Source organism: Tamandua tetradactyla, chromosome 17, assembly GCF_023851605.1.
Source record: "Tamandua tetradactyla isolate mTamTet1 chromosome 17, mTamTet1.pri, whole genome shotgun sequence".
Lineage (NCBI taxonomy): Eukaryota > Metazoa > Chordata > Mammalia > Pilosa > Myrmecophagidae > Tamandua > Tamandua tetradactyla.
The window spans coordinates 38,246,328-38,272,461 of record NC_135343.1 but is presented as its reverse complement, the minus strand read 5'-3'; the positions used below and the strand labels follow the sequence as shown (position 1 = coordinate 38,272,461).

Sequence of the window (26,134 nt, the reverse complement as noted above, 5' to 3'; positions counted from 1 at the left end):
GGAACCAGTCAGACCTGACGTCACAACTTAACTACTGCTTTCCAGTTCTGACTTAGAGCCTCACTTTTCTCACCTTAAAGGTGGGCTGAGTGCTCACTTCAGCAGCATATACTAAAATTGGAACGATACAGAGATTAGCATGGCCCCTGAGCAAGGATGACATGCAAATTCGTGAAGCATTCCATATATTTAAAAAAAAGAAGTGGGATGATAAGAGAACCCCCACATCAGTATGTGAAGATTAAAAGAGTTCATATGTGAAGAGCTCAACCTTAAACAGGCAAAATACTTATGAAACTAAGCCCATTTCAGTAGTTATCTATTTGCTTCCTGCCTCACTCAATCTCTGACTCACTAAATCAGACTCACTGGAGCCAGAGCCTCCCACAGTCCCTTCCCCCCAGGCAGTTGGGGTCCAACCTCTGTCCTCTCCTAGTCGCGCTCAGACCCTCCCACAGGATGTGCAGGAGGGAACACACAGCAGCCAAGGCCACAAGGACACCTGGAAGATCAAAGCCATTCCCAGGAAAGGCCTTGGCAAGCAGAACACAATAGGATGTCAGATCCAGGAGGAACAGGCCACTCAGGTCACTCTCCCAACTATACTGAGGGCAACAAAGGTTCTCAACAGAGCCTGGTAGGATTCCCTGCCCCCAAAATTCTACTTGCCCTGTGTATGAAGTTGAATGGTTTTCCCAAAATTTCAGATCCACCTGGAACCTCAGAATCTGACCTTATTTGGAAACAGAGTCTCAACAAATGTAATTTGTTATGATGAGGTCTTAGGGTGGGCCCTAAATCCAGCGACTGGCACCCTTATAAGAAGGCCATGTGAAAACACAGAAACACACACAGAAAGAACTCTATGTGATGATGGAGGCAGACTGGAGTGATGGGTTTACAAGCCAAGGTATACCAAGGATTGCAAGTAACCACGAGAATTTAGGAAGAGTCAAGGAAGAATCCGCCTAGAGCCACTCCTAGAGCACAGCCCTGCTGACATCTTGATTTCGAATCTTTTCTCCTAAACTGTGAATGATTAAGTGTCTATTGTTTTAAATCACCGATTTGTGGTACTTTGATACAGCAGAACTAGGATACTAAGACACCCAGAGACAGTGCTGCCTGCCACAGGGACTCTCAGGTTCCCACAGGCTTCCTGGGGAAGATACAGTCGCAGAGTCCTCAAGAGCCCCACAGCCCCAGCTCCTCTTTCCCCAGGTCTCAAGGCCTAACTCACCAAGTCAGAGACAGACCAGGGCCCCATGCTCCAAGTTCCCTGGTCTAGTCCTTTGGACAGCAGGCTCGTGGCCGTGGCATTTCCACCTCACACAGTGGCTGGGAAAGCATGTAAGATGGTGAGAAAATGCTGGAGCAGAGCATACTGCCCCAGGACAACACTGACTAAATCTATGGCCCCGCATACGCCTTGATACCTACCTGGTTTCCCACAGAGCGCAAAAGGTCTCCAGTCCCCATGCTGGCAGGAGGAAGCAGGCAACCAAAAGCAGGCTTAGATCCACCAGCTACCGGCTCTCTGTTGGTGGTATTGGCCTGTGACTGGGAGGCTCCAGAGCGGCTGCTAGAGTCAGAGCCATCCCAGCAGGCAGGGGCTGGCAGCCCCTCTGCCTCCCACATAGGGGAGGCAGGGCCTCCCTCAGCTTCCAGGCGTGGTGGCTGGTCCCCTCTCACTGTCCCCTGAGTGTGGACCTCCTGCTCACTGCAGCTCCACCTCCCATAGGACTGGGCCTTTGTGTCCGAGGATGCCTCCACCTCTGCCTTTTCTTCACCCAGGGCCATTGAGACGTCCCTAGGTCAGAGTCCCCCTGAAGTCTTCAGCTCCCTATACAACAGGGGAAAGGGAGAGAAAAATATAAATGTTCTGCAATTGTTCTGCAACCCAGAAAACCTTGATTTTAACAGTTAAGGCAAACACTCTTTTGGCCAAAGAAAAAAGGAACCAGAGGCTACCACCTCAGAGAAGGACTAAGACCCTGCTTTTCCTTGACTCCAAGCTCTACCTAAGGGAACACAGAAGTACACAATTTTATTCTCTGCCTTCATAGTGGCCTGTATAGTCCCCAGCAGCAACATCTAGGAGGGTCAATACAGGTTCAAACAAAGTCAAGACATGGGCCCTGCCTATAAATCATCCTTTCACCCCTCCCTCTGGCCCAACCCCACAGGGCAAGACGTCCCAGCCTGGGCCCTCCCTGTGCCCAGCACTACAGAGGTTCTGCTGTAGCAACGTCCTGGTTGGCAGGTGGCTCAGGCCCGGCTCTGACAGCACTGCCCTAGAGAACAGCAAGTCAGGGCAGGCCCAGGCCTCAGCCAAAACCAAGAAGGATACATCCCAGGATGCTCAGCTATGCTGCAGAGGCAGGACTCTCTCCAAGCACAAAAACTACACCCCAGGCTGTGGAGCAGGTGGAGCTTCTCATCCTAAGAATAGGCCAGTGACCAAAGAGAGATGAGCAACTCTCCTCACTAGCTTGAGTTGTGCTGAACTTGGTAGTTGAGGGAAGCCATGGAAGTGCAGGAGGATGACAACAGCAATGCTCCCACAGTGCATGTGCAGGTGCAGAAGAGGGCAGAGGGCAGCTAGTCAACAGGCAGGGAAGGGAGCACGAGGGTGGGAGCTCAGGGGGAGGAGAAGGAATGATTTAGAAGCTGGGATCTGAAAAAAAAGACCGTTGCAATAAGAAAAGCTTAGGGAACACAGGGAGACGACCCTCAGCCCGAGTGCAACAGCACAGGCTGCAGGCTGGAGGCCCCACTGAGATGCAGCTGGAGGCCGGAGAGCCAAAAGGAAGAAGAGCAATCATGGGAGGATCTGGTGAGGGAGGTGAGGGGACTGAGAGCACTTGGGTGTTGGCAGCTGCCCAGAGTGCGCACACTGGCCAACCTCAAAGCTAAAACCTAGACATAAATGGAAATAGTCTTGCTTCCCAGAGACCAGGAGACTTGACTGTTAACATGAGGTGCTGGAGGCAGCAGGGTACCCTAAGAAGGTGGAGACAGCTGTGGAGGGAGGCTCAACCTGCTTGGCTCACACTCGGAACCACATCCTGGGGGTGGGGACACAGAATATAACCTGAGACTGCCTCACCCTCCCTGACTGGACATAAAAGTCTCCAAACCCAATCAGAGGTGACATTAGAGAAGAGCAAACACTTCACATGTACCTCATTCAATTCTCACAACCCACCACAGAAAGGTAGGAACTAGTCAGAAAAAACAAAAGAAAAATTTTTTAACAGGTAAGAGAGTGATATGGTTCAAATATAAAATGCACTAGATATGTCTCCCACTGCCCTGGCCCTCATTCCTCTAAAATGAATCCGTGCTCGCACAGCAGTTGTAACAATGGCTGGCACATGGTGTGCAAGCCGCAAGTATCAGCTAGAGTTATGAGTCATTACAGGGGGAGGTGAGAGAACCAGTGCAATAAGTCAACTTACAAGGAAGGAGCAAAGCAGCCAAAACAAGGAGAAACAGCAGCCATTTTTTCATGTAAACTATTGACTAGATACTCCTACGAAGAAAGGCAGCAATCTTAGTTTTTGGGTAGGCCTCCCATCTCTTGATGTATATGCAGACAAACGCAAAGATTGTTCAGCCCTCCCTGCTCTCTTCGCATAAAGGTTTCTCGAGAGAACGGTACAGGACACACTGTTCAGAACCTTGCTTTTTTTTTCTAAAGGCCTTCCTCTCTTTTTTCTCATGGCCTCAACTTACTCAATGTTAAGGTGCACTATAGTCTATCTGACCCCCATGAATGGATATCTAATTATTTCCAGTCTTTTGCTATTACAAACAATGCTACAAAGAACAGTCTCATACTCACATCACTTGCAGATATGCTAGTACAGCCACAGCATAAATACCCAGAAGCAGAACTGCTGACGCAAAAGGTCTCTGGTCTCTGAAGGTATAATTTGATATATGTTGCCAGGCAGCCCTCTAGTGAGTGGCACCAACTGATACTCCCCCCAGCAACATGTGAGAGCATCAGTTTCCCCACTAGAGGCAGGAACTCTGGTCCTCATTTTACAAACAAGGAAACTAAGGCTGAGAGAAACTCTCACCTCAGAACCCAAGTTCTTTATGAACCAACTAGGGAACAAGTTAACAAGACTAAATAAAATAGAAGAAAGACTAATAGATGGACGGAGCTCATCAAGCCCTGCTGAGATAGATTTCCATGGAGAAACATCCTCACCCTGCAGCCCTTTAAGAAACTGCATGAAGACGTTTAAAGGTGCGCTGCATTTTAACAACTATGGGAATAAGTAGATCTCATGAGCTGGATAAATTAGGATGAAAGCTGGATCCAGCTCACAGATCCCAATTTCTTCTTCTTGTTCTCTCCCCCAAAACTGTCAACAGCAAGAGCAGGGCCATGATGGGTGACTGCTCCCCCTTTCAACCTCCAGTGACTAAAGGGTGTGGCCTTGAAATGAGGTCTGGAATAAGATGATGCTGGCGCAAGAAAGGGATGCAAACAAACTTCTGCCTGTTACCTTTGTCTTTGTCTTGATGAAGTCTTTTTTTTTGTCCTATCAGTTATCATTATTCAAAATAGACATCCATTTATCCTGGGGGGGAGGGGAGGGAGGGCAGGGGCGGGGGAGCCAGAATTGTAGGCTATTCAGGAAACACATGCAGGCAACTTTTAAGACGTATATATATATACACCTAAACTAGGTTAACAATGAAACCAGAGGCCCTTCAGCAACCTACTTCAAAGACCAAGTTAGAGGGTCTACAATTCACCTTCAATGATTTTCACAGAAATGGTACTAAAAAGAGAATACAGATTATTATTTTCACAGTTCTTTCATAATCTTATTAACCAACTTGACAAATCATGTTGCTTCCCTTGCTCTATTCAAGTTTATAATTTAGGATGAGAACTAACACAAAAGCTGAAAGAACAAAAAAAAAAGTCCGTGACAAAGGTATTGCAAAGTATATATATAATAGTACAAAATGCAAAGAAAAGAAGAATTCATTTTAGATAATCAGATAAAATGCCTAGAAGTAGATGACTGTTGAACACAAACCATTTTTAAAACATCGATAATGTCAAAGAAAACATCAATCTAACCTAAAGTAAATGCACACATTTTGGATTCTTAGGGCTTGACCTTGTCTACATTTTGCCAAGTGGTCATTTGTAATACTCCAAGAAAGCCAGGTCCTCATTTCCATAGGTTCTAGATTTTACACTTTATTCCCTGAAGGATGGGGCTAGGGGAGTTTGCTTGGACAAAAAAAAGGAGTAAGACACTCCTTTTCAAAACAACCCACTGAACTGCTGAAAATGACCTGCTGTGTTGTACCAACACTGCCTCCCACGTCATCAGCTCTAAACAACCTACTAGGACTCCACGGGGGGCCTCCATGCTCTCAGATCACAAATTTTGCATTGTTCCCGATGCAGGTGGCTGTGATGGGACACAGGCCTCAGCCGGCCTTCCTCCCTAACAAGGAAGTACCAGGAGGTGGGACTGAGGGGCAAGAGACCCAGGACAGTGAACAACAAATGGCTCTCCCACCTGAGAAAGGTCTGTATACAAGAACTGCCCTGTCCTTGTCCACACCAAGAGAAAAGTCATATAAACTTCAGGATATTCTAGGGACCACCTGGACTTTGCTATTAAAATTCGCCATTACTTTCTAGGCCCTGCAGAAGCCATATGATCTACCAGATAAAATCAGGAGAGATGTAGGCTTGGCTTACTCCTGTCCTACAGTAAAATATGCTCACACATCACATATACGATATCACTAACTCTGTAAGCCTGGACATCTGACCCTTCTTGGATTCTGCTGCACCATCCTCGGACAGTCCTGCCCCAGCTGCAAGGGCTCCCTCCCATCCACTCTTGTCCAGGATGGAGAAAGGATAACTGGACACAGAGGGAATGGAAAGGCTGATGTTCCTCTTAACTAAGCCATTCAAATATATAAATGATCAAGTAGGAGGAGCAAATCCAGAACAAAAATGGGCTTTGCTCAGGATTCCTTAAATCATAAGCTTCCTTTGAAATAATTCAATATATAACAATTTTGCCCAGGAAACTATTCTGGGTAGGCCCTTCTCTGTACCCTGTGCCAATTACTGCCAGTTGGGTTGCCTGACTGAGCAAGCCTGCCAATTGAGGGCGAAAGCCTTGAAACTCCTGGTTGTCATTATGGAAGGCCACAGGTGTAAGAAATAAATGCCATGTACACACACAGAAAGAACCAGGCAAAGAGGCTCTCAGTACTGATCTTTCTTTTAGAATGTGAAACTGCCCACAAGGAAAGAGGGACATGGCAGGTGGAAAGACCCAACATTGTGTCAGATTGCTGGAACTAGATCTATGGGAGAAAGAAGCTTAAAGGCTGAGGCCTGTCAAGGCATGGGAGGCAGCACGAAAGGGAGTAAAGATGAGGGGGGGAGGCCAAGAAAGGGAGCAGTCATAAGATACCCGGGCCTCCCTCAGACCCTGGTGGGGGCCAGGAAAGCTGAGGCTGGAAGTTTGAGGCTGAGAGGCCAAAGGTAAACAGCAACCACTAGTCTGCTGCCACTTCCTTGACTGTGGAGGTCCCTTTTCCTGGAGTCCCTCAGTCCTCCAGACCTGCTTTTCTTTCCCTGTGGGGATTCTGACCCTTTTCTTTGCAGGTGGAACTGGTGAAAATGAAGACCAGACTTAAAGCTACTAAAAGGATGAGGAGGAGAGGTAAACCATATGCCCTGTGGATTAGCAATGGGCAGGACCCTTGGGTACCAGCAGCACCCTCCTTTCCTCCCCTAGGGCTGCTTCCCTAAGTTTTGTTTAGTCAGCAGAAGAGAAGGAGTCACTGAGTCCCTCTAAACCAACATGGTGGGGCAGGCTCTGGGCCAGCCTGCTTGGGTGGGTGTCTGTTGTCTTGCCTTCCTATTCACTGACGGACAAGGACCACTAGACAAGATCAACCTTCTAACTCATCCTGAAAGGTTTTCAGATGGCCTTTAAAAAGATGCAGTTGCCACATCTAAAAGGAGCTTGGCACAGCTCCCAGGACACCTGCTTCCCAGCCACTCTTCTCCCCAAATCCTGAGTTCCCTGCCCTCCTCAGCAGTCATTCCAGTCCAAAAAGCTTAAAGTACGAGGATGCTGAGAATTGAACATGTCAAAAACAGCAAGTTTTATTTCTACCATAGAGCAAAGCAGAAAAAGAGCTTTGCTGTAACAAACAAAAGTCACTCCCACTATCAGATGAAGCTGTACCTTGGACACATGGTTGCAGTTCCACAGGCAACAGTTTTTATTTATTTTCTGTGAAGTCATCAGACAACACATAAAAAGATTTAAAAGAATCTTACCCATTTTCTCAAGAGAAAAAGATGCTATTAAGAACATTATTTGAGGACTTCGGAGAAGATGGCGGCTTAGTAAGACGCGCGGATCTTAGTTTCTTCTCCAGGACAGCTACTAGGGGAGTAGAAACGATACAGAGCAGCGCCCAAAGCCACAACAGAGATAAAAAAAAAGACAGCATACCCCATCCTGGAACGGCTGGCTGGCTGAGAGAAGCCGCTCGGGTGAGACCGCCGAGGCGCGCGGGCTTCACCGGGCGGGGCGGCAAGCGGCCGGAGTCACTCCCTTCCCCCTTTCCGGGCCGGCTGGGAGAATTGGAGAGGCGGTCCCCTGAAACCGCGGCGGCTGGCGCCCACACCACGCGCGGCCCCCCAGACCAACTGAGAGAATTGGATTGGAAATCCCCAGGCCGCGGAGAATGGTGACGGGTGGGGGAGGCCCCTTCCAAACCCATGACTCCCCGGGAACGTGCACTCTCCCGGGCGGGCCTCTGCCGCTGGCGCCCTCCCGCCATGCTTGTCACCCCGGGCCAACTAGGAAATTCGGACGGGCACTTTCCCGGGCTGCGGCGGCCAGCAACCCTCCCCGCGTTCGGACTCCGGGCCGGCTCACACTCTTCCAAGCCGCTTCGGCTAGCAAACCTCCTGGACGGCGAGAGTTTTCCAAAGTTAAAGGTCCCACAGCACCTTTTACTGGTGGGATCCGCAGACAAGCGTGTGCCACAAGCGCCACCTACTGGGCAGGATAAGAAAAACAGAACCCAGAGATTTCACAGAAAAATCTTCCAAACTTTTGGATCCAATACCCAGGGAAATCTGTCTAAATGCACAGACGCCAACAGAAGATAACTGATCACGCTCAAATAATTGAAAATATGGCCCAGTCAAGGGAACAAACCAATAGTTCAAATGAGATACAGGAGCTGAGACAACTAATGCTGAATATACGAACAGAAATGGAAAACCTCTTCAAAAACCAAATCGATAAATTGAGGGAGGACATGAAGAAGACATGGGCTGAACATAAAGAAGAAATAGAAAAACTGAAAAAACAAATCGCAGAACTTATGGAAGTGAAGGACAAAGTAGAAAAGATAGAAAAAACAATGGATACCTACAATGATAGATTCAAAGAGACAGAAGATAGAATTAGTGATTTGGAGGATGGTACATCTGAATTCCAAAAACAGACAGACACTATCCGGAAAAGAATGGAAAAATTTGAACAGGGTATCAGGGAACTCAAGGACAATATGAACCGCACAAATATACGTGTTGTGGGTGTCCCAGAGGGACAAGAGAAGGGAAAAGGAGGAGAAAAACTAACGGAAGAAATTTTCACTGAAAATTTCCCAACTCTTATGAAAGACCTAAAATTACAGATCCAAGAAGTGCAGCGCACCCCAAAGAGATTAGACCCAAATAGGCGTTCTCCAAGACACTTACTAGTTAGAATGTCAGAGGTCAAAGAGAAAGAGAGGATCTTGAAAGCAGCAAGAGAAAAACAATCCATCACATACAAGGGAAACCCAATAAGACTATGTGTGGATTTCTCAGCAGAAACCATGGAGACTAGAAGACAGTGGGATGACATATTTAAATTACTAAAAGAGAAAAACTGCCAACCAAGACTCCTATATCCAGCAAAATTGTCCTTCAAAAATGAGGGAGAAATTAAAACATTCTCAGACAAAAAGTCACTGAGAGAATTTGTGACCAAGAGACCAGCTCTGCAAGAAATACTAAAGGGAGCACTAGAGTCAGAACCGAAAAGACAGAAGAGAGAGGCATGGAGAAGAGTGTAGAAAGAAGGAAAGACAGATATGATATATATAATACAAAAGGCAAAATGGTAGAGGAAAATATTATCCAAACAGTAATAACACCAAATGTTAATGGACTGAATTTCCCAATCAAAAGACACAGAATGGCAGAATGGATTAAAAAACAGGATCCTTCTATATGCTGTCTACAGGAAACACATCTTAGACCCAAAGATAAACATAAGTTGAAAGTGAAAGGTTGGGAAAAGATATTTCATGCAAATAACAACCAAAAAATAGCAGGAGTGGCTATACTAATATCCAACAAGTTAGACTTCAAATGTAAAACAGTTAAAAGAGACAAAGAAGGACACTATATACTAATAAAAGGAACAATTAAACAAGAAGACATAACAATCATAAATATTTACGCACTGAACCAGAATGCCCCAAAATACGTGAGGAATACACTGCAAACACTGAAAAGGGAAATAGACACAAATACCATAATAGTTGGAGACTTCAATTCACCACTCTCATCAATGGACAGAACATCTAGACAGAGGATCAATAAAGAAATAGAGAATCTGAATATTACTATAAAGGAGCTAGACTTAACAGACATTTATAGGACATTAAATCCCACAACAGCAGGATACACCTTTTTCTCAAGTGCTCATGGATCATTCTCAAAGACAGACCATATGCTGGGTCACAAAGCAAGTCTTAACAAATTTAAGAAGATTGAAATCATACACAACACTTTCTCGGATCATAAAGGAATGAAGTTGGAAATCAATAATAGGCGGAATGCCAGAAAATTCACAAATACGTGGAGGCTCAACAACACACTCTTAAACAACGAGTGGGTCAAAGAAGAAATTGCAAGAGAAATTAGTAAATACCTCGAGGCGAATGAAAACGAAAACACAACATATCAAAACTTCTGGGATGCAGCAAAGGCAGTGCTAAGAGGGAAATTTATTGCCCTAAATGCCTATATCAGAAAAGAAGAAAAGGCAAAAATGCAGGAATTAACTGTTCACTTGGAAGAACTGGAGAAAGAACAGCAAACTAATCCCAAAGCAAGCAAAAGGAAAGAAATAACAATGATCAGAGCAGAAATAAATGAAATTGAAAACATGAAAACAATAGAGAAAATCAATAAGACCAGAAGTTGGTTCTATGAGAAAATCAATAAGATTGATGGGCCCCTATCAAGATTGACAAAAAGAAGAAGAGAGAGGATGCAAATAAATAAGATCAGAAATGGAAGAGGAGACATAACTACTGACCTCACAGAAATAAAGGAGGTAATAACAGGATACTATGAACAACTTTACGCTAATAAATACAACAATTTAGATGAAATGGACGGGTTGCTGGAAAGACATGAACAACCAACTTTGACTCAAGAAGAAATAGATGACCTCAACAAACCAATCACAAGTAAAGAAATTGAATCAGTCATTCAAAAGCTTCCTAAAAAGAAAAGTCCAGGACCAGATGGCATCACATGTGAATTCTACCAAACGTTCCAGAAAGAATTAGTACCAATTCTCCTCAAACTCTTCAAAAAAATCGAAGTGGAGGGGAAACTACCTAATTCATTCTATGAAGCCAACATCACCCTCATACCAAAACCAGGCAAAGATATTACAAAAAAAGAAAACTACAGGCCAATCTCTCTAATGAATATAGATGCAAAAATCCTCGATAAAATTCTAGCAAATCATATCCAACAACACATCAAAAGAATTATACACCATGACCAAGTAGGATTCATCCCAGGTATGCAAGGATGGTTCAACATAAGAAAATCAATTAATGTAATACACCACATCAACAAATCAAAGCAGAAAAATCACATGATCATCTCAATTGATGCAGAGAAGGCATTTGACAAGATTCAACATCCTTTCCTGTTGAAAACACTTCAAAAGATAGGAATACAAGGGAACTTCCTTAAAATGATAGAGGGAATATATGAAAAACCCACAGCTAATATCATCCTCAATGGGGAAAAACTGAAAACTTTCCCCCTAAGATCAGGAACAAGACAAGGATGTCCACTATCACCACTATTATTCAACATTGTGTTGGAAGTTCTAGCCAGAGCAATTAGACAAGAAAAAGAAATACAAGGCATCAAAATTGGAAAGGAAGAAGTAAAACTATCACTGTTTGCAGACGATATGATACTATACGTCGAAAACCCGGAAAAATCCACAACAAAACTACTAGAGCTAATAAATGAGTACAGCAAAGTAGCAGGTTACAAGATCAACATTCAAAAATCTGTAGCATTTCTATACACTAGTAATGAACAAGCAGAGGGGGAAATCAAGAAACGAATCCCATTTACAATTGCAACTAAAAGAATAAAATACCTAGGAATAAATGTAACTAAAGAGACAAAAAACCTATATAAAGAAAACTACAAAAAACTGTTAAAAGAAATCACAGAAGACCTAAATAGATGGAAGGGCATACCGTGTTCATGGACTGGAAGACTAAATATAGTTAAGATGTCAATCCTACCTAAATTGATTTACAGATTCAATCCAATACCAATCAAAATCCCAACAACTTATTTTTCAGAAATAGAAAAACCAATAAGCAAATTTATCTGGAAGGGCAGGGTGCCCCGAATTGCTAAAAACATCTTGAGGAAAAAAAACGAAGCTGGAGGTCTCGCGCTGCCTGACTTTAAGGCATATTATGAAGTCACAGGGGTCAAAACAGCATGGTATTGGCATAAAGATAGATATATCGACCAATGGAATCGAATAGAGTGCTCAGATATAGACCCTCTCATCTATGGACATTTGATCTTTGATAAGGCAGTCAAGCCAACTCACCTGGGACAGAACAGTCTCTTCAATAAATGGTGCCTAGAGAACTGGATATCCATATGCAAAAGAATGAAAGAAGACCCATCTCTCACACCCTATACAAAAGTTAACTCAAAATGGATCAAAGATCTAAACATTAGGTCTAAGACCATAAAACCATTAGAGGAAAATGTTGGGAGATATCTTATGGATCTTACAACTGGAGGCGGTTTTATGGACCTTAAACCTAAAGCAAGAACACTGAAGAAGGAAATAAATAAATGGGAGCTCCTCAAAATTAAACACTTTTGTGCATCAAAGAACTTCATCAAGAAAGTAGAAAGACAGCCTACACAATGGGAGACAATATTTGGAAATGATATATCAGATAAAGGTCTAGTATCCAGAATTTATAAAGAGATTGTTCATCTCAACAACAAAAAGACAGCCAACCCAATTACAAAATGGGAAAAAGACTTGAACAGACACCTCTCAGAAGAGGAAATACAAATGGCCAAAAGGCACATGAAGAGATGCTCAATGTCCCTGGCCATTAGAGAAATGCAAATCAAAACCACAATGAGATATCATCTCACACCCACCAGAATGGCCATTATCAACAAAACAGAAAATGACAAGTGCTGGAGAGGATGCGGAGAAAGAGGCACACTTATCCACTGTTGGTGGGAATGTCAAATGGTGCAACCACTGTGGAAGAAGGCAGTTTGGCGGTTCCTCAAAAAGCTGAATATAGAACTGCCATACGACCCAGCAATTCCATTGCTCGGAATCTACTCAAAGGACTTAAGGGCAAAGACACAAACGGACATTTGCACACCAATGTTTATAGCAGCGTTATTTACAATTGCAAAGAGCCTGGAAACAGCCAAAATCTCCATCAACAGAAGAGTGGCTAAACAAACTGTGGTATATACATACGATGGAATACTATGCAGCTTTAAGACAGGATAAACTTATGAAGCATGTAATAACATGGATGGACCTAGAGAACATTATGCTGAGTGAGTCTAGCCAAAAACTAAAGGACAAATACTGTATGGTCCCACTGATGTGAACAGACATTCGAGAATAAATTTGGAATATGTCATTGGTAACAGAGTCCAGCAGGAGGTAGAAACAGGGTAAGATAATGGGCAATTGGAGTTGAAGGGATACAGACGGTATAACAGGACTAGATACAAAAACTCAAAAATGGACAGCACAACAATACCTAATTGTAAAGTAATCTTGTTAAAACACTGAATGAAGCTGCATCTGAGCTATAGGTTTTTGTTTTGTTTTGTTTTGATTTTACTATTAATACTTTTATTTTTGTCTCTATATTAACATTCTATGTCTTTTTCGGTTATGTTGCTAGTTCTTCTAAACCGATGCAAATGTACTAAGAAATGATGATCATGCATCTATGTGATGATGTTAAGAATTACTGATTGCGTATGTAGAATGGTATGATTTCTAAATGTTGGGTTAATTTCTTTTTTTCTGTTAATTAAAAAAAAAAAAAGAGAAGGGGTAATTGGAGCTGAAGGGATACAGACTGTACAACGGGACTGGATATAAAAACTCAGAAATGGACAGCACAATACTACCCAATTGTAATGCAATTATGTTAAAACACTGAATGAAGCTGCATGTGAGGTATAGGTTTTTTGTTTTTTTTTTTCTTTCTATTATTGTTTAAATTCTTATTCTGTTGTCTTTTTATTTCTTTTTCTAAATCAATGCAAATGTACTAAGAAATGATGAATATGCAACTATGTGATGTTATTAAGAATTACTGATTGTACATGTAGAATGGAATGATTTCTAATTGTTTTGTTAATTCTTTTTTTAATTAATAAAAGAAAAAAAAAAGAACATTATTTACTATATCACTGCCTCATCTTTGGAGAACTTCATTGGGAGAATTCTCTGGTCTCAGTAACAGAAACAACTGTTTTTACTGAGCAGTTAGTTTGTTTTTTACTTTTTTAGGTATTGGTAAAACTGATCATACTTTCTTTTTTGCTGTGGCTGCTAGTAAACCCAGGGCCAAATCTACAGTAGCACCCTACTACAGTGTATAGGATAGAGAAAATTCACCTTTTGTACTAATTTTACCCTTGACTTCCTTTTTCTTTTCTTTCACCCTATCTACCTCAAAAGCTTTTTAAGAAAAATTCTTATTGCACTGAAAGTACCTTGGAAAAATTCCTCAACTTATTTTTTTCTTTCTATGCTATATGGCGGGGGTAACATTTCATTCTTTTTGCACGTGAGTATCCCCTTACTGCAGCATCATTTGTTGAATTTTTTTCTTGTTTGGTTTTTCGTTTGTTTGCTTGTGCGTTCTGGGAAGTGCATGGGCTGGGAATCAAACTTGGGTCCCTCACGTGGCAGACAAGAATTCTACCACTGAACTACCCTCGCACCCCCCTCAACTTTTTTTTTTGGCAGAAGATAGAGGAAATGTCATGAACAGAATAAAAATAACAAATAGAAAACAGCTCCTAAATGCCAAAGGAAAACAAAACCTATTTTACCATTTCTTCCCAAAAAGGAACGCAGATACTTAGGTTCAGACCTTGATATGAGGTGTGGTCCATGGACCAGCAGCATCCTCATCATCTCAGAGTTTAATGGGAATGCAGACTCTCAGGCCCCACCCCAGAGCCTCTGCATTTTCGCAAGATCCCCTAGGTGACTGATAACCAAAACGTTTGAGAATCGTAAGGATAGTAAGCCAGTTCCAGCTCTCTGAAAGGAACATCCACAATGTTGACTTTGGAACTATTTGTTGAGTGCCATGCACACCTAAGAAAGAAATTTATGGTCCTTGCCCTCAGAGCCTTTGCCACAGGACACTAGAAAAAAGCAGCCACCGCAGGGTTTTAAGGCTGTGGCAGGTTTCTAACAACTAATTTATAGATTCCAGAATGTTATAGCTAGAAGGGATTCCCCAGAAAGAATAGCATTTCCTAGAAAGGATTCAAGGATTCGCTATAAATGCATTCAAAACACAGAGTCAGAGGTGGGCCACGGTGGCTCAGCAGACAAGAACGCTTGCCTGCCATGCCAGAGGACCCGGGTTCGATTCCCGGTGCCTGGCCATGTAAAAAAAAAAAAAAAAAAAGCAGAGTCAGAAGCCAGAATTTTGCCTGTGACAGTTACAAGCAAGAAGGGAAAGGTATAGGCATAGCTTGGAGATACTACACATTCAATTCCAGACCACCACAACAAAGTAAATATCATAGTAAAGTAAGTCATACAATTTTTTTGGTTTCCCATTACATATAAAAGTTATGTCTATACTAAACTGTGGTCTACTGAGTGTGCAACAGCATTATGTCTAAAAAAACAATATACATACCTTAATTTAAAAATACTTTGTTACGAAATCCTAGAATGAGCTGGGACTCAGCACCAAGGGATTAAGAAAAACCTTCTTGACCAGAAGGAAGAAGAGAGAAATGAGACAAAAAAAAAAGGGTCAATGGCTGAGAGATTCCAGAGTCAAGAGGTGTTCTGGTTTGCTAGCTGCCAGAATGCAACACACCAGAGACGGATTGGCTTTTAATAAAAGGGGATTTATTTTGTTGGTTCTTCAGAGGAAAGGCAGCTAACTTTCCACTGAGGTTCTTTCTTATGTGGAAGGCACAGGATGGTCTCTGCTGGTCTTCTCTCCAGGCCCTTGGGTTCCAACAACTTTCCCCGGGGTGATTTTTTCTCCATCTCCAAAGGCCTGGGCTGAGCTGCAAGTGCTGAAATGAGGAATGCCAAGCTGCTAGGCTGTGCTACGTTGCGTTCTCTCATTTAAGCACCAGCCAATTAAGTCAAACGTCACTCATTGCAGCAGACACGCCTCCTAGCTGACTGCAGATGTAACTGGCAACAGATGAGGTTCACGTACCGTTGGCTTATGTCCGCAGCAACAAGACTAGGTATGCTCACCTGGCCAAGTTGACAACTGAATCTAACTAACATAAGAGGTTATCCTGGAGATTATTCTTACGCATTAAATAAATATCAACTTTTTAGATAAGGCGTTAACAGAGAGGCTGGAGGGAAGTGCTTGAAAATGTAGAGCTGTGTTCCAGTAGCCATGTTTCTTAAAGATGACTGTATAATGATACAGCTTTCACAAAGTGACTGCGTGATTGTGAAAACCTTGTGTCTGATGCTTCTTTTATCTGCCTCATGGACAGATGAGTAAAATATATGGATTAAAAATAAATAAATAATAGGGGGAACAAATGTTAAAATAAATTTAGTAGATTGAAATGCTAGTGATCAATTAAAGGGAGGGGTAAGGGGTATGGTATGTATGAATTTTTTTTGTTTTCTTTTTACTTCTTTTTCTGAATTGATGCGACTGTTCTAAGAAATGATAATGATGGTGAATATACAACTATGTGATAAAAAAAGAATGTTCATATTGTACGTTGATTGGTTTTATTAATAAAAAGTAAAAAAAAAAAAAACCCAAAATTTTGTTACTAAAAAATGCCAACCACATCTGAGCCTTCAGTAAATCGTGATCTCTTAGCTGGGGGAGGGTCCTGGCTCTATGTTGATGGCTGCTGACTGATAAACACTGTGGTTGCTCAAAGCTGGGGTAGCTATGGCAATTTCTTAAAATAAGACAGCAATGAAGTTTGCAGCATCAACTCTTCCTTTCACAAAAAATTTCTTTATAGCACGTGATGTTCTCTGTTCTAGTTTGCTAGCTGCTGGAATGCAATATATACCAGATGCATTCCAATATTCCAGAAACGGAATAGCTTTTAAAAGGGGAGAATTTAATGAGTTGCTAGTTTACAGCTCTAACGCTGAGAAAATGTCCCAATTAAAACAAATCTATAGAAATGTCCAATCTAAGGCATCCAGGGAAAGGTACCTTGATTCAAGAAGGCTGATAAAGTTCAGAGTTTCTCTCTCAAGTAGGAAGGTACATGGTGAACACAGTCAGGGCTTCTCTCTCGGCTGGAAGGGCACATGGCGAACACGCAGTCATCTGCTAGCTTTCTCTCCTGGCTTCTGGTCTCATGAAGCTCCCCAGGAGGCATTTTCCTTCTTCATCTCCAAAGGTCGCTAGCTCATGAACTCTCTGCTTCATGGTGCTGCTCTGAATCTCTCATCCTCCCAAATGTTTCCTCTTTTATAGGACTCTGGTAAACCAATCAAGACCCACCCAAATGGGTAGAGACATGTCACCTAATCCAGTTTAACTGACTCTTGACTAAATCACATCATCCAGGGAGACGATCTGATTACAGTTTCAAACATACAGTACTGAATAGGGATTATTCTATCTTTATGAAATGGCATTTTGATTAAAACATGTATTTTCTAGGGGCATACACCCTTTCAAACCAGCACACCGTCTGACAGCAAAAGTTCTTTCAAATTAGAGTCAATCTCTCAAACCCTGCCACAGCTTATTTTACATAATAAAGTGTATGTAATAGTCTAAATCCTTTATTGTCATTTCAACAATGTTCACAGCATCTTCACCAGGAAGGAAACCACTTTGCTTATCCTTAAGAAGCAGCTCCTCATCTTTCAAGGTCTATCATGAGATTGCAGCGATTCAATCATATCTTCAGGATCCATTTCGAACATCTAGTTCTTTTGCTATTTCTACCACTTTTATAGTTACTCCCTCCTCCGAAGTCTTGAACCCCTCAAAGTTATCCATAAGGGTCAGAATCAACTTCTTCTAAACTCCTGTTAATGTTGATATTCTGACCTCCAATAAATCAAGAATATCTAGAATGGCAAATCCTTTCCAAAAGGTTTTCAACTAACTTTGCCCAGGTCCATCAGAGTAATCTCTTACTATCTATGGCACGGATAGCTTTACAAAAATGTATTTCTTAATAAGACTTGAAAATAGAAATTATTCCTTGATTCATGGACTGAAGAAAGGATGTTGTGTTGGCAGGCATGAAAACAATATTAACCTCATTGTATATCTCCAGTAAGCTCTTAGGTGACAAGATGCACTGCCAACTAGCAGTTAAGATTTTGAAAGGGATCTTTTTCTGAGCAGTAGGTCTCAACAACGGGCTTAAATATTCAGTACACCAAGCTATAACCAATGTGCTTTCACCTAGTATTTGCTATTCCATTTCTAGAGCACAGGCAGAGTAGGCTCAGCAAAATTCTTAAGGATTTTCTGAATGGTAATGAGTGCTGCTTAAACTTAAATGGACCAGCAGCATTAGCCCCTAACAAGATAGTCAGCCTGTCCTTTGAAGCCAGGCATTGATATCTCTTCTCTAGCTATCTAAGTCCTAGATGGCATCTTCTTCCAATATAAGGCAGTTTCACCTACACTGGAAATCTGTTATTTAGTTTAGCCATCTTCATAATCTACCTTTTTTTTTTAACTTTTTATTTTGAAAGTTTCAAACTTACAGGAGAATTGCAAAAGTAATACAACCCCTTACAGAGAAGGTCAGCATGCTGCCCACTCCAGATACCCAGACATATCAAATTCAACATTTTGCCACTTTGCTGTCTCTCCCTCCCTCCTTCTTTCCATATTTATCTAATTTTCAGAATGTGAGGGCAGACCGCACGAATCATTTCTTTTCATGTACATTTCCTACAAAGAAGAACATTCACTAATGTAACCTCCTTAAATGGAAAAGTTTTCAAGTTCAAGAAATTTAACACTGATTTAAAGCTTACATTCTACATTCCAATTTTTTTTTCTTATGACCCATTAACGTCCTTTTGAGTCTTTCTCCTCCATTCTTAGATCCCATCCAGGATCATGTTTTTCATTTAACTGTCATTATCTCTTTAGTTTCTTTTTCTTTTTCCTAAACAGTTTTCACTATGAAATAAAACATACATACAAAAAAGCAACAAACTTCAAAGTACATTGTAACAAGCAGTCATAGAACAGACCGCAGCGTCCGGAAAGGGCCACCATTCCATAATTCTAGGATCTTCCCTCTAGTTGCCCCAAGAGAGTGGAGACCAAAAGACCCATCAGTACAACGATTCAACATCAGATCCACCCGCCAAATCCCATTTTCAAGGCCACAACTCTTCCCTCTCCCTTGATTCCCTTCCCAATCCCCAGGGCCCCGCCTGTTACAACCCCACCATGTTACAAAGGTTCATCATCTATTTTAGCTAGATTCTTTGGATAACTTGCTGTAGATTCTATACCAGCACTTGCTGCTTTACCTTGTATTTTCACGTTATGGAGAAGGTTTCTTTTCTTAAACCTCATGAACCAAACTACTTGCCTCAAACTTTTCTTCTGCAACTTCCTCACCTCTCTTAGGCTTCATAGAACTGAAGAGAGTTAGGGCTTTGCTCTGGATTAGGTTTTAGTTTAAGGGAATGATAAAGCTGGCGGGATCTTCTATCCAGGCCACTAAAACTTCCTTATTAGCAATAAGGCTGTTTTGCTTTCTTATCATGTGTTCCTTTCCTACAGTAGCACTGTTCATGTCCTTTAAGAACTTTCTCTTTGCATTAGCAACTTGGCTGTTTGGCACAAGAGGTATAGCTTTCAGCCTAAATGGGCTTTCAACATGTCTTCCTCACTAAGCTTAATCATTTCTAGCTTGTGATTTTAAGTGAGAGACATGCAACCCTTGAACACTTAAGAGACAATTGTGGGGTTATTAACTGGCCTAATATAAATATAGCTGCATCACAAGGAAGAGGGAGGCCAAAGGAGAGGGAGAGGGATGGGAGAAGAGCTGTTCGGTAGAGTAGTCTGAACACACCCAACATTTATCAATTAAGTCTGCCATCTTATATGGGCGCAGTTCATGGTGCTCCAAAACAATTAAAACAGTACCATCAGAGATCACTGATCAGAAAGCACCGTAAGAGATACAAAGAAAAAGTTAAAAAATATCATATGAACTAGCAAAAATGTGACAGAGACACAAAGTGAGCAAATGTTGTTGGAAAAATGGCACTGATATACTTGCATGATGTAGGATTGCCACAAACCTTCAATTTGTTAAAAAAAAAAAAAACTCTTCCTGTGACCAGAAAGTGATACTGACTTAAAATAATCACAAGGAAAACCTGGAAGTGAGGCAACATCCCCCAGGGGATGTATCTGCTATTCTAAGTTTGGCAAACAGGTATAAAGCAGACAGGAAGGCTTCTTCCATTGTTCACAATGTTTATGAGTAACTTTAAAGATAGGAGGCAGTCTCTTCATGGGAGCAAATAAAAATTATAAGTGGAGAAGCCACCCAAAGTCCACCTCCACAAGCTCTTGATTCTCTTTTGCTGAACAAAGTATCCTAAAGATTTTTTGTCAGTCACACCTGGCCCCCTCTGCTCTTATATAACAATTTCAAGTAACATAATGCATTAAAACCGTACTAAATACTACTATTTAATACTTATCCAAATTGTTCTTTGCCACTTACTCTCTAGACGATGGTAAACCACTAAATGCATAAACAGATTATCTATGGAATACCTTTACTGTAGAGGGAATATTAAGAAAGGATTAAAGGATTTTTTAAAAAATATTTTTATTGACAAATTTTCACACATACAATCTTTACATGGGGTGCAATCAATGGCTCATATCATCACATAGTTATGCATTCATCACCAAGATCATTTTTGGAATATTTGCATCACTCCAGAAAAAGAATAAAAAAGAAAAAGGAAAAACTCATACATCCCAAGATTCCATGCACTTATGATGTTCAACTAAACTGATCATACAAGTTGAATTAGGAAATGCGCTCCCCAAAATAGAAATTTTGCACCAAATAAACATCTCTTTCTCTGGTCTCACACAGAGGTTGAAGTTTTTAAAATATGGACAATATCATCCTTTACCCTGTATTCTGATCTACCTTAGTCTTATCCAGATCAGCTTCATTCATCTCTCTAGTCAAAGTCTGATTCCTTTTTCAAAGTTTTAAACAGTTCCTGTATGGGGTGGTGCTGACTTTCATAGCTTCAGAGCTCCAACTCTGTGTCGCAGGTGTCACACAAATACCTGACATTGCTGGAAACGACCACATTATATACAAACAGCTCAGTATCTCAGAATTTAGAAATAACAGTTACAACTTCTGAACATATGTGACTGCTGTTAAGAGCTTAAAATCTAGAACCCTTTACAATAGGCCCCAACCTGATAACCCATGCTCTCAACTTCAATTCACTGAGTTTTATATTATAGTTAATCCATATGAGTGAGGCATGATACTATTCGTCTTTTTGTTTCCGATGTTTCATTCAACATACAGTCCTTAAGGTTCATTCACCTAGTTGCTTGCTTCACAACTTCATTCATTCTTGAGGCCAGTAGTCCATTGTATGTATACACCACAGTTTCTCGGAATTTTTTTAATCAAGGACGAGATAAGGACCAAATGTAGCGAGATCCTGCAAGGATCTAGTACTAGACAGATATTTAATATTAAGAGTCAATCTAAGTATGTATTTATTTTTATCCCAACAGCTAATGAACATTTTTCTTGTTCCAGGAACTACGCTAACTTTATAACAATATTTTATTCAATACTCTGAACAAAACCATGGAATAGATACTAATAGTCCCTTTTTATAGATTAGATAACTGAAGCACAGGGAGGTTAAATAATTTACCCAGAGTGAATAACATGGCAGAGCTAAGTCTGATCTGCTTTATAGAACCTGAGCTCAGCTGCCTCCCTAACCTGTAAGAATAACTGGCCTAACGAGTTAAAAGAATGAGAGCTTTTGTTTTGTAAAGTTTTGGCTACACTGCTGACTTTTTATTATTGTCTTTTGACTTCCTTCAGTCACTGAGTGCCTTCTATGTTCCAAGCATTGTGCCAAGGGCTGGCGAAACCACAACACAGTGAAACATGTAAAAAGAAGGTGGATAGAAGGTAACCCAAAGGAGTGAGTAATTATTAGTTTGGGGATGGGGTTGCAAGAGAGCTGTCCAGAAGTGAAACGAGTTCTTTGCCTCTTTTTCATACCGAGTGGTACAGATGGGCAAGGATGAAAAATGGTGCCTTGTACTTCTTTTAACCAAATTCTAGAGAAACTGACCCAATATATTATAACATGCATTTTAAACAAGAGGCATCCCTCTACCCCAGATCTGGGGGACTGCTGAGCTATTTTCTGAATACTACACTCCTTGGCGGTTCCCCCATGAAATTCCAAGCGAGGTCAAATGTGCCCTGCCTGGCACTAACAGATTTCCGCTCATTTTTATTACAAACAATACGCCGAATCCAACCTAATAATTATTAAAGGCCTGGAACAGGTTTTGGACATGCGCCTATGGGCCGCTGAGAATTGTTTTGGTGATGACATTTGGAAAGGGTAACCCTTCAAGGCAAAAAGGTTGGACATCTTGCTTTTTTCCCTCCGCACCTGGAACTCCCGCAGTCAAGAAGGTAAGGCATCATTCGCCCATAACTTTCCGGTTGGAAAAGCCCTGAACTGGTGAGAGACGGCCTCCGCGTCAGCCGTGACAGCACCTGGGCCCCGCCAGGGCACGCAGTAAACGGGACACACCTGGGTCGCGGCCGCCAGGGAACCTGATTTCCCCCCGCGGCCAAGCCGCGCCGCTGCACCGAGGGGAGGCTGTGGGGACAGGCGCCGACCCTCCCCGCACACCGCATTCCCAAGCCCGGCCTCCCGCCTCCGGGGCCCGACTTCCAGAGGCTACCCACACACGCCGATCCGCCGGCAAAATGGAGGCGAAGGCACGAGGCGCTCCCGCTTCCAGAAGGCCTTTGTGCCCTTCCCGGAGAGGGACGCGAGGCCCCGCGGCCTTCAGAGACACGGGCCGGAGAGCCCCGAGGGCCCAGGGAGCTGGGCCGCGTGGGTGGGTTGGGGGCTGTCCCGGGCCTCCGCCCCACTCAGTGCCGTGGACTACGCGACACTCACGCCTTCGCGCCGCCACCACCTACCGCGTTAAGTGTGGCTCCGCACGTCCCGACCCGCCCCTGCAGCGGCGCCCACGGCCCTAGGAGCCTGAGGCCTCAGCCCCGAGGCGGGGGTCCCAGGCAGCGACGCGGCCCTCCAGTCTGCGCGTGGAGCAGGGCGCGCGCGGGGCGGAGCCGAGCGCCGGTCCCGCCCCCCATGCCCGTCCCTTTGAGCAGCGCAGCCAATCTTGACTCCCGGTGTCACGCCTGGACCAATACGCGACTTGCGGCTGCAAGAAAAGCCCACCTCTTGCGTTGTCTTGGCCTATGGGAGGTCGGGTCTTTTTCTGCTGCTGTTCGGCCTTCCGCGCTCTGGGATCAGCCTCGCTTTCTGCGAGCCGAGCGGATTCGTAAGACGGCGCGTGGCCTTGGGGGGAGGGCAGGCGGGGATGGGCGGCGCGCTCGGGTGGGCACGCGGGGACCCTCTCTCCGTGCGTGTGGGCTGCACACCGAGTCATTTATTCACACGTGCATTTTTGCTCAGGGCCGCTGCTGAGAGGGGGTCAGCACCTCTCTGTGCGCGGGGTTACCTCCGTGTCTGTAAGACCAGGAGGGCCTGTGACCGAGTCCGAACAGGTGCAGCCGGGCAGAAGCGCCGGAGGAGGGCCACGTCCCCGGGCCGGGTGGTTGGGAACAACCTCGTGGAGGAGGTGAGACTTACGCAGGCTCGGAAAAGATGGGAAGATGTGCATAAATGAGATCCATGATGCACGTCCTTCCTCCGCCCTAGCAGAGAGGCCTCGGATCCTAGTGACCCAGCTGGTTACAGGAGTCTCAGGGCATAAAGGAACTACCACCTGCCTGGGGTGGAAAGGGATCACGTTATAACCCACCTCAGACGCCCTCCTCTCTTCTGATGTTTTTTCCCTCTGCAGCCCTTTCAGCAGTCTGGCTTTCACCTAATAAACAATTCCATTATTGTCTGAACCCCAGCTGTGGGCAATGTCCAAATTCTTTTTCGTGGAGCTCCTGAGTTCCAGACAGTTTAGGAGATAAGGACCTGTTGAGTTTCCTGAACCTGCCCTGACAGTTATAGAGGTCACACGGTTTCGGCAGCAAGAGCAGAAACTAGCCCACAGATGGTTTTGTTTGGACATTACATAAGTTTTATTCGCTTTTATGCATATATATATATTTTTTTAAGAATTTAAATGTCACCAGCACTATCGCTCCTTTTTTCTTTTTTTCTTAGTAAAAATGTTACAGGTCTCATTGTCACCACTGCAATAAATTTACTGTGATGGAAGCATGACCTGTGTCTCAGTTTAGCCACCTTAGCAATTCTGGACACCATGATCAATTGTGCCCATTCTCATTTGAAGGGAGGCTATCATCTCTCCTTTTTAAGTAACAACCAAGCACTTCACACATTTGTTACCTGTCTGACTTCTGAAGGCATCTGTGTTTATGACCACTGATCTTTTCTGAGTACACAGAAGACCTCCTGGGGAGTCACCTAATTCCCCAGTCTGACCCTTGGGTCTTTTCCTCCCAAGACACCTGCTGAACAGAGAATGGGCCCAAATCCAAACAGGCACTCAGGTCAGACTGCAAACCAGGGCACCTGATCTAAGGGAAATGAACCATAAGGCCAAATGAGTAAGGACTCAAAAAACTCAAGGAACTCACGGGTGGTAGAACTTGAAATAAGCAGATTATGATCAGAAAGGAAATGATTCTGAAGTTAGCAAAAGACCAGCACATGATATCAGCTGTTTATCAAGTAGCAGGTCAAATCCCACCCCCTTCGTCAAGCCCTCGCTCACCTCTCCAATCAGATGCGCTCTTTCCCGTCTTTGAACCATGCTGTGTGCACCTCCCCTGTGGCCTTTATCTTTTTCCTTTCTGTATGGTTTCCTCATCTAGAAGAGGAGATGGAATGGGTGAGCCCCAAGCTTCCTTTCTGCCCTGAAATTCTGTAAAGCTGGTTTGTGAGGGTCTTCTGTTTTTGCCTGACAAAAGAAAGTTCTCTCTCCTTTGAGGAATTGCCTGTAGTCTCCTGATCAGGTGATTCTCAAAGGCTGCTACACTTTCCTGGCCTCCCAGAGTGCAATTGCAGTAGGAGGCATGGAGCCTGACCTGGCCAACTATAGTGTCCCTTCCTGTCTTACATTGCCAGGGCTGCTGTAACAAAGTGCCACACATTGGTTGGCTTAAACAATAGAAATTTGTTTCACAGTTCTGGAAGCTGGAAGTCTGAAATTTGGGTGTTGTCTTCCTCTTAAAGGAGAGAATCTGTTTCATGCCTCTCCCATGACTTCTGGTGAGTGGCCAGAAATCCATGGCCTTCCTTGGCTCATGGCGGCACAACTTAGCCTCTGCCTCCATCGTATGGCAGTCTCTCTTTGTCTCTGTGTCCAAATTTCCTCTCCTTATAAGGACACTTGTCATTGGATTAGGACCTACCCTAATCCAGTTTGGTCTCAACTAATAACATCTTCAAAGATCCTATTTAAAATTAAGGTCATAGTCACAGGACTGGAGGTTAGGAATTGAGCATGTCTTTTCAGAGGACACAATTCAATCCATAATACTCCCCTGGCTTTTCCAGGGATGCGCCCATGATTCAATCCAAGATGCCTGAGTCCTTGTCTGGGATTTTAGAGAATGAGACTGGGAGAAAGAAGCTTTCTCTTTCCTTTAGTGTCTCTAAGTTTGGATGAAGTGAGATTGAAGCTGTATGCTTATACTCCTTTCAGTGGAAAAGCTGGAGAACCAGGCCTGGAAACTAGAAACCCAGGAAGATGAGGCTGCAAAGTAACGGTGAGAGCCAGGGTGCTCCAGCTCTCTAATTAGGGTGTATGCTTGCACTTTTGGTGCTGCCATGAATTATAGCTCACTAAAGACTCAAGTCTCGGTCATGTACCTGTGTTCTAGGTACCAGTACTCTAGCAGAGTGTTTCAGTTTGCTAAAGCTGCTAGAATGCAATATATCAGAAATCGGTTGACTTTTACAATGAGATTTATTAGATTACAGATTTACAGTTCTAAGACTGTGAAAATGTCCAAATTAAGACATCAATATGATGATAACCTTTTCTGGAGAAAGGCTGCTGGCATCTGGGATGCCCCTGTCGCAAGAGAAGGCACATGGCTGGCAGCTGCTGGTCCTTCTTTCCCAGGTTTCGTTGCTTTCAGGTTCTGGCTTCAGTGGCTTCTTCTCTTGCTCTTCTGGGGGCTTTTACTCTCCAAACTTCTCTGAGTGTTTCTCGGAGCTCTCTGTCCTTTATCATCTCAAATAACTCCAGT

General features: G+C 43.2%; 1 protein-coding gene, 1 long non-coding RNA gene, 1 other non-coding gene and 1 pseudogene across 3 annotated transcripts in view; 2 read left to right on the top strand and 2 right to left on the bottom strand.

Moving 5' to 3' along the window:
* Positions 1 to 22,999, bottom strand: part of CEP68 (centrosomal protein 68) — a 44,766-nt gene extending 21,767 nt beyond the window's left edge. Inside the window, exons 1-2 of the mRNA XM_077134402.1 lie at positions 22,871 to 22,999; positions 1,441 to 1,843 (exon numbers count right to left, since the gene is read on the bottom strand). Coding sequence (XP_076990517.1) covers positions 1,441 to 1,800 — 360 coding nt within the window. The 5' untranslated portion in view covers positions 1,801 to 1,843; positions 22,871 to 22,999. The remainder of the gene's footprint in view (positions 1 to 1,440; positions 1,844 to 22,870) is intronic.
* LOC143661867 (U6 spliceosomal RNA) lies at positions 92 to 191 on the top strand (annotated as a pseudogene).
* A 188-nt stretch (positions 23,000 to 23,187) lies between the features above and the next one.
* Positions 23,188 to 23,982, top strand: LOC143661577 (uncharacterized). The gene is made up of 3 exons (XR_013164701.1): positions 23,188 to 23,235; positions 23,370 to 23,535; positions 23,619 to 23,982. It is a non-coding gene; the product is annotated as an uncharacterized LOC143661577 (long non-coding RNA).
* Positions 23,983 to 24,080: 98 nt separating this feature from the next.
* LOC143661819 (small nucleolar RNA SNORA1) lies at positions 24,081 to 24,214 on the bottom strand. The gene has a single exon (XR_013164864.1). It is a non-coding gene; the product is annotated as a small nucleolar RNA SNORA1 (small nucleolar RNA).
* Between the last annotated feature and the right edge of the window lie 1,920 nt (positions 24,215 to 26,134).